The following is an 8,295-nucleotide window of genomic DNA, read 5'->3' as shown; positions in this document are numbered from 1 at the left end:
TCATAGAAATTAAATAGAGATTTAAAATAAAATATTTATGTAAAAATAACTTAAAGTCCATTCTATGTCAATATATATTTTTATGAAAAAATAATTATTTTCCATATTGGAAAATAACACGAAGAGTGGCATTGTTTTTGATTTTTTCAAATATCTCAACATCTCTCCTAACAGCTAGATTCTCCTGTTTCTCTATTCTGTCTGTTGCAACAACACATCATGTGGCTTCTAGAAATTCTATTACACTTGTGACAGAAAAGAGTGATAAGCCAGATGTGGTACACACTCCTGTAATCCCAGCACTCAGGAGGCTGAGGCAGGAGGATTGCCGCAAGTTCAAGGCCAGCCTGGGCTACCTAGTGAGTTCAAGCCCAACTTGAACTACATAGTGAAAACCAGTCTCTTAAAAAAAAAAAAAAAAAAGAAAAGTTTTGGTCACTTAGACTACCTCAGGGTTCCCAGACCAGTTTGACTACCCATGATCCTTCTGAATTACCCAATAGAACAGGGAACCCTAAACCTTTTCTGTAAGGGCCAGGTAACAAATATTTTAGGCTTTTCAGTCTTTGTCAAAATTATTCAACTCTGCTTTGGTATCGGGAAGGCAGCCATAAATAAGACTTAAACAAGCGAGTGTGGCTGTGTTTCAATAAAACTTTATTTACAAAGATGGGTGGGGAGCTGCATTTGGCCTACTGAGTAGGCCTTCAAAGCAAGTGCCACAAAGGGAAGAGGGCCTCCTGTCTAATTTACCTTAGCCAGGCTCCTCCTAGAGGGAGAGGGAAGAAACTGCCCTGATCTTCTATTTCTAATCATTCTTGTCCCATTTGGTAAACACTACCATGGCCACCACAGTCCTTATTTACCACTTGGCCAGCTCTGCCCCTCCACAGCCCACCCAAGCCTCCGGCCTGCTCTCCTACCGAGTGTTAGAAAGCCAAGGGAGGTGACAGTGATTCTACCCAGATTCCCATGATAGAGTGCAAGAAAGCACAGTAGACCAAGCCCCGGGGAGCAGCCATTCCTCCAACTCCTGAGCCAGCCCACCTTCCTGTCACTTGTCACTCATGCTCCTGGTAACTTCCGGAGCGTCCTTCCTCTACACCTGTGTCCCTAGGGGGCGGAAGCTGGCCAGGACTGGAATCCGGGCTGCCTCTGCAGCCTCTAGCTGCTCCAGCCACCCATGCCTAGGGACTGGCGAGACCGGAAGTGTCCCAGTGAGCAGTGTTTTTCTTCTTCGATGCAGAGACAAAGGGTGTTTCTCGCAGGCTTGGCTGGTTTGTATATCCCAGGCTCCAAGTTGTCATCTCTCAAGTGTGGCGCTGAGCTTATCAGGGAGGCCAAGGCCTGGTCCCTCTTTTGGGTGATCCCAGTCACCCCTTGGACCTTCCTTTGTGTCCCCCTGCACTCTGTCACCCCTTTTGGCTCTTTGGCCTGGACGCCTTTGGAGCTGGCCCCTAAGTCACTCAGAACTTTTCTGGGCACTAAGAACAATTTTGCCCGGAAAGAGCTGAGGTAGCGTAAGAAACTTGTCCTGCTGGGACCTGTTTTCCTCAGCCTCCACCAGCTTCATCCTTCTCTGGCCTCCTGGTCTTCTCCACCAGAGTGATGTGATTATCCCCGGGGTCAGATATTATGAGGCAAATGCTTGGTTCTGAGCAGGGTGGGCCAGGGCAAACCAAAGCGAGTCTACTCAGCTATCAAGAGGCGCACTAGACTGGGGAGGGGGGCAATACAGGCAGAGCTAGTCCTTTATGCCCAGAAAGAGATCGTGTGCCCCCCACTGGAAGGAAACTCATCTGCCCTCGTGTTACCAGCCTCCAGCTCCCCAGGAAGATGCTGCTGCTATTTGGCTTTAAAAATAGAACATTCAAGCTGGACTTTTATGGTCTTGTGAAGAGTGCTGCTCATGCCCTCCCACACCTGGGCTCTGCCCCTGCCTGGCCCCATCCAGCCGCCCAGAAGCAGCTCTGCACAAGCCCCACAGGGTCCCATGCAGATTTACGAGTTTAGCCTTGGCTCGGGCCTTCTCCCGTGGCTCCCAGCCACAGGCCAGCTGCTCTCCCACATCCCGTGCGGCTCGGGATGGGACGTTCTGTGTCTCTCTTCCTACCTCCACCCCAGCTTGCTGAGTCACCCCCTTTCCCCTGCCGCCTTGGCCAGTTCTGTGGAGGAACGGACCCCAGCCCTCCCAGCCTGCCCAGACCTCCTTTACGCTCACGATGACAGTGGCAGCTTGTGCCAAACTGTGACCCTAGTCCGTCTTGAAAGCCGAAATTTAACAAAAAGGTGGCTCCCTCTCTGCCTAGACTTCAGGTAGCAGCTCAGGAACCACAGTGGAGCCGGAAGGCTCATCTCAGGGTGTGTAGACTCTGTGGTTAATTATTCCTCACATTATTTCTTCAGGGCCAGGGACAAATTCCATGAAAGCTCTCTCACATTTCTGGCACCTCTTGGTAGGACTTGGGGAGGACAATGTCTGTGGGAAGAAGCTGGCTTTGAGGACCAATTTCCGGCATGAATGTAAAAATAACTCCAGGGCCAATGAAGCCCCAGGCAGCAACAGCCCAGGGAGCTCACCAAACCCAGGCCTGTATTATTTTTCCTTGAGGTTCGGTTTCTAACACAATGGAAAGAGAAGGCTGTGAGTACCACCCCTTGAAAAAGATACACGTTCTGCTTCTTCAAGGATGTAATTGAGCTCCTTCACAGGTAGGGCCTTAAATGGATGCCTGTGCGCAGCTTCTGGGACAAGAGCTTTTCGAACAGGACAGTTAGGCCTATCTAAGTTTCTCTGGGAAGTAGAATGTGAGCAACGTGAGCGTTATGGCTTAACCTGTGGTATAACTCATGTCAACGAATGCAGGAAAAACGTGCAGGGACCAGGGAGGGAGAAAAATGTAGTGACGAGGAGCAGCTGGAGAGACCCATAATCGAAGGCAACAATCCTTCATCCCTCACGCCGCTTGTACCCTGGGGAAGCATTCATGGTGCAACAGAACGTGGTGCATGTGCCCTTCTTCAGTTTCCTCTCTGGCGGTTTGACTGCACCCCAGACCGGTTCCCACAGCTACCAAGAGCCTAGGAGCCCCTTAGCTTTCTCATCAGCACCTGGAGCTGCCCCCTCCCCTGCACCTGTGCAATGATTTCTGTCTCCTCCCTACATGCAGAGGGTTTGTGGACGCCTTAGAGGAGATCAGGGAGGGCAGCCACCATCACTTAATTTGACAGCGTCTAGCCCTTTCCTTTCCCACTGTCCTCTGGCTGTCACAGAAGAGTCGCTGGGAAGTCCCCTCCTGGTGCCGAGGGTGAGAATCTCTGTCCTGTGCTCCTGGGAACTCTTCACCACTGAGGTGCCTACTGCCTGCCCCGGTCTGCCTGCTGGAACTCGGAAGCTGGGCCTGAGTCAAATCCACTGGCCGAGAGTCAGAGGGAAGACAGGTAGGGGCTGGTACCAACTCCAGGTCCCTAATCGAGAGTTAAAGTGTAGGGGAATGGGATGAGTGTGACCGTCATTTGTCAACAAGAGCAGGCGAGAGGGGCATGGTGAGGAGAACATCTGCCTCTCCAGAGACTTGGGACCCCACCTCTGCTTCCTTTGTTCTTCGGCCAGAGGTGATGGCTGCTGTGGAGTCAAGGCCAGAGCATCCCAGGCCTCCGGCATAGAGACGAGATCGCATGGGCCACTTCTGTAAGACACAGGATGGGAAGTGAGTGAGGGAAGTGAGTGAGCCATGCACGATCCAAAGGCCCTGTCACCTGAGGCCAGGCCTCCCAGCATCCTTCCTAGCATCACAGTCTGACAGCCATGGCCTCTGTGTCGAGTGTGGGCCCCATGATCTCATACCCTGGGCCTGGCTGAGAGGCACAGCAGAAGCCCCAAGAGGATCAGATTCTGGCTGAGAGGGAGGTGAACGGGAGGCCAGGTGCTCCGGGCAGAGCTGGACCCAGCCAGGAGCTGGGCAAGGGGCTGAGCAGTGGAGCCAGGAAAACCTCCTATCTGGGCTCCTCCAAGGAATGGGCTCCTTCGGGTGCAGGCCCAGGATATTCCAGGTTGACTTGCAGTCCCGCTCCCTGGGGATGGAGTGCCCCACTCTCTGGCTAACTACCCCACCTCACCAATCTGCCAGCTTCCTTTGTTTACTCTTCAACATATTTATCAGTCCTCAATACATGTAAGGGCCTTGGCCACCAATACAACAAAGGGTTTTGCTACCCAGGTGCCACTGTCAGTATTTCAGAGTTGCCCCATTTAGTCTCAGAATCGTGCATTTTAGCTTTACTTGCAAACCTCAAGCTTCAAGACACTTCCTAACAATGCTACTTAGAGGAAAGAGTGAAAAATATCTTCTACGAAAACAAAATTGGCCCCCTGTACAATATTTTGGCAAAGATGGCCCTTCCTTTATTTCTAAGGGCATCCTTCACCTGGCTCCAACAATGGCGTCCCAGGGCTCGATCAGTGAGCTCAACATTCAGATACTTGACTGCTCTACACGTCCATCTCCTCATCCGTAAAGCGATCTGTAGTTGGTTCTCGCATGGATCAAGAGGCAAAAACACACCGGAGTGGAGAACTTGCCCAGCATCCATGAGCCCCTCGGTTTGATCCCAAGCATCCCGAGAAAAGATGCACTAAACTTAGGTCGGCTCCTGGCATAGCTTTAGCACCCCACGGGTTGGCTGCCGTTGTGACTCTGACCGTTGTTCATTGCCCTTTTCATTCGGAATCCCACTTTGCCCTTTAGAGGAGGAGGCAGCTCTGGTTAGCTTCCATTCTTGCATAAGCGAGGCTGAGGTCCAGGAAAGCCAGGTGACAGTGGTGAGCGGTGTGTGCTGGAAGCCCCCACCTGCCCTCACTCTGCTGCCTCCTCGGCTCACTGTTCTCCTGGAGGCCGGATCTGACCGGCACGGGTGTCCTGGACAGGAAGCAGGTGTGGTGCCAGGAGGTGAAGCCACATAGCCGCTGAGGACTCTCCTGGCTGCCCCTCATGGCCCAGGCCCCAGCCCTGAAACCTGCTCCTTTTTTGCCCTCCGACACTAAGAACCCGGCAGTCTTTCCCTCCACTTGGAGAAACTGCATCCCCATGAAACCACTGTCAGTCACCCTGTGAGAAGCACAGGATCAGCCCCACCCTGAGAACCAGCCTTCGATCTTCTCTCTCTGAGACAGCAGGAAGAAACTGAGCCCGATTCAGCTCTGCACAGGGCAGGGCCTGACCCAGTGTCTCCTATCCCCAGACCCTTTCCTAAGGTCCTGGGCATTAAGATTCCCTCACCCAAGTACCTGGGCCCAAGCCGTACCTTGAGTGGGTGCAGGTAGCGGAGCCCACGCAGGAAGGGTGGCCAGGCGGGGCTGGGCAACTCGTGGCCCAGAGTGCGAGTGAGGTGTGCAATGTAGCTGGTGGCCAGCACCAACACGTCCAGCTTGGAGAGCTTGGTGTCGGGTGGCACGGCGGGCAGAGTGGCTTGCAGGGCCAAGAAGGCCTGGCGCAGGGTCCGCACCCGGCTGCGCTCCCGTGCTGCATTCTCAGGACTGGCCTCGCCCTGCACAGAGGACACCACTGAGCAGGTCTGCCCCACGCCCCATCTGAACCTGCCTATGAAAGATATCCTGCCGCCCAGTCTCGCACTGGAGCAGCGGCACTGACGGGCTCAGCCCATCTTTGCGGTTCCAGCCTGCTCTGGTTGCAGCTGAAGCGAGGTCCGGGCTGGGGTCAGATGGCAGCAGGGAGGCAAAGGCTGGCGGCTCAGAACCCGAGTCCCGGGGTCCCTCTGCTACGCCACGAATGCCTGCCCACTCTCATGTCCGAGCCCAGCTTTTGCTTGGGGCCATGGGAAACAGCGCACCGTGCTGAGTACCACAGAAGCTCGACCCAGCAGGTTCGGAAACCAAGAGGCCACTGTGGAGAGGACCCCGAGGCTCAGGCCAAAACCACAGGCCAGGTTCTGGCCTTGCTCCTGACTGTGGCTTGGGGGCCCTGGGCCATTCACCGCCCTCCTCAGCCTCAGTTTCCCCCAGAGGAGTTGGGCCAGCTCTCTGAGCTGAGCTGGGGTTCATCCCCGCCACCCCCAGCATGGCGCTGTGCAGTCTCAGGGGCCGCGTCTCACTTGGGCAGCAGCAGTAATCTTCAGAGAAGGCATCTCAAGGTCTGTAGCCCCTGCCTCCCCAGCTCCCTCTGCTGGTCCAGGATTTCCTTACCCGGCCACAAGCTGGGCCCCTAGCCCTGGCCTCTCCAGGGCTGGGGGCAGCTCGGCTCCATCTTTGGTCCCTCCAGCTGGTTTCTTCCCACAGGTCTTGCCTTGTCCTGCTGAGGTGGCGCCTCTTCCTATCAGTGCCTGGCAGCCGCCGCGTTTTGGCCTTCGCCGGGCCGTGCTCCACTCTTGGCATCGCTGGTGGCCCTCGGGCCTCCCTGTGTGACATGCCACTCCCCTGGGGCGCAGGCCCGCAGCCCCACAGCAGAAGCACGGTGCTGAGGGAGCCCTGGCGCTCAGGTTAGTTGGGGCAGGCTGGCCATCCCGCCGGCAACGCTACCTCTGAGTAAGTTGGCGCCAACTCTGTCCTGCTTTGCTCCTCGCTCTGGGAAAACTGCCCACCCGGCACAGCCCCCGCAAGAAGCCTCCGCCCGCCTCCCAACCGGGCTGAGGGTGGGGGTGCTGGGTGTGGGAGGAGCGCCATGCTAGGGAGACAGGAAGGTGGGTGGGAAGGACGCACCCTGGTCCACGGCTGACCCGACGACCGCCCCGTGCGGGACCCGCGGCTTCAGCTTGGCGGCTCAAGCCCACAGAGGGCCTGGACCTCCATCCTCCGCGCCAGAAGATGGCCTGCGCACGTCCCGGGAGGGCCTTTCCTCCGCTGGCCGATGACCACCTTCCAGCCACGGGGAGCTGCTCCCGTCCTCCAACACGCCTCCCACTTCCGGCCCGGCACTTTTACTTCTACCTTTCCACGTCCTAAGAAGCCTAACTCCAGCTCCACGAAGGGAGTACCGCCCGTCCTCGGGGCTCCACCCTTCCTGTAGGAGGAACTCAGGCCCCACGGAGCCCGTGTCCCTCCCTTGTCACCAGTAGATTCCTATGTGCCAGGCGCTGTGCTCAGCACTATGCCTATCATTTTCTTCAAGTCTCTGAGCAACTTTGCCAAGGGCATCACTTTCCCCACATGGCTAAGCAGCAGGAGGAGGCTGAAGTCCTGGGCAAATCTGCCCGGACTCCTGTCTGGCCTCGAGGTATAGCCTCTGCCTGTAGCAGAATCCATCTTGCATGTCCTCTGTCCTCCGGTCTTGAACTCCAGGAGAGACAAAATAAAGAGAAGGTACAGGTGTGCATATTTACACAATGGGAGTCACCCAGCCAACCAGAGAGAAAGGGAAAAGTAAGTAAAAGCAACCTGAACGTCCATTTGTAGGTGTTTTCGTTACTTTTCTCTGGTTGCTGAGACAAAATACCCAACACCCAAAGTTAAAGGGGGAAAGGTTTAGTTAGCTCATCGTTTGTAGAAGTTTCAGTCCATAGTTGGCTGGCTCCAAGGCAGGGTGGCGCGGCAGAGGGGCGTCATGGAGGAGAAACAGTGCATGGTGGGCAGAAGGCAGCAAAGCAAACAAGAGTGGCAACACAAGCCTCTTTCTGTCCCTTACAATGTATCCCAGCTATCAGAATTAGAGCTGTGCCAGACCAGTAAGTGGACCAATTCAATAACCACACACCCTAAACCCAGCATCACACACTCTAGATTCAGCCACCTCTGAAGAGCCCCACCTATGACCGCATGAGGCTTTGGGGTCATCTAGACATGAGCTGTAACAGTAGGGAAGCAATAAAATGTATGTTAGTATATCCACATCATGGGTTAATGTGCAGTAATAGAAAGAATAAGACAGAGCCAGGCATGGTGGCGCACACCTGTAATCCCAGCACTTGGGAGGCCGAGGCAGGAGGATCACTGTGAGACCAGCCTGGACTACTACACAGTGAGATCCAGGTCAGTCTCAACTGCATAGTGAGACCCTGTTTCACAAAAAAAGAAAAAAAAAAGAAAAAAGAGAGAGAGAGAATAAGACAGACTTTTATATTTTTGGTGACATTTTCTCCAAGATATATGGTGAAGAGAGAAACCCTTGTTGTAGATAAATATAAGATTCCAGGGCCAAGAATTTAGTTCATGGCACTGTGCCTGCCTCACAAGGCAAGGTCCTGACTTTGATCCCTGGTATCACACACACACACACACACACACACACACACACACACACACACACACGATTCTAGCCAGGGTAAAAAAAAAAAAAAAAAAAA

General features: G+C 54.4%; 1 protein-coding gene and 1 pseudogene across 2 annotated transcripts; one reads left to right on the top strand and one right to left on the bottom strand.

The window, feature by feature from the left end:
- Positions 1 to 3,329: 3,329 nt before the first annotated feature.
- On the bottom strand, positions 3,330 to 6,788 carry Tcf23 (transcription factor 23). Of its 2 annotated transcripts, XM_010604774.3 has the most exons (4): positions 6,716 to 6,788; positions 6,203 to 6,413; positions 5,305 to 5,547; positions 3,330 to 3,689 (listed from the first exon to the last, which is right to left on the bottom strand). In XM_010604774.3, exons 2-4 carry the CDS (start codon positions 6,389 to 6,391, stop codon positions 3,513 to 3,515), a joined length of 609 nt encoding a protein of 202 aa, XP_010603076.1. In that variant the 5' UTR covers positions 6,392 to 6,413; positions 6,716 to 6,788; the 3' UTR covers positions 3,330 to 3,512. The 2 variants fall into 2 exon arrangements, with proteins under 2 accessions (XP_010603076.1, XP_010603075.1); XM_010604773.2 differs by lacking the exon at positions 6,716 to 6,788 and having other exon boundaries at positions 6,203 to 6,424.
- Positions 6,789 to 7,556: 768 nt separating this feature from the next.
- The window catches only part of LOC117285593, a 4,305-nt pseudogene continuing 3,566 nt past the window's right edge, over positions 7,557 to 8,295 (top strand).

This window comes from Fukomys damarensis, unplaced genomic scaffold (genome assembly GCF_012274545.1).
Source record: "Fukomys damarensis isolate Sample0158 unplaced genomic scaffold, DMR_v1.0_HiC HiC_scaffold_2, whole genome shotgun sequence".
Lineage (NCBI taxonomy): Eukaryota > Metazoa > Chordata > Mammalia > Rodentia > Bathyergidae > Fukomys > Fukomys damarensis.
Note: the sequence above shows the minus strand (reverse complement) of the source record. Positions and strands in the feature narration are given on the sequence as shown.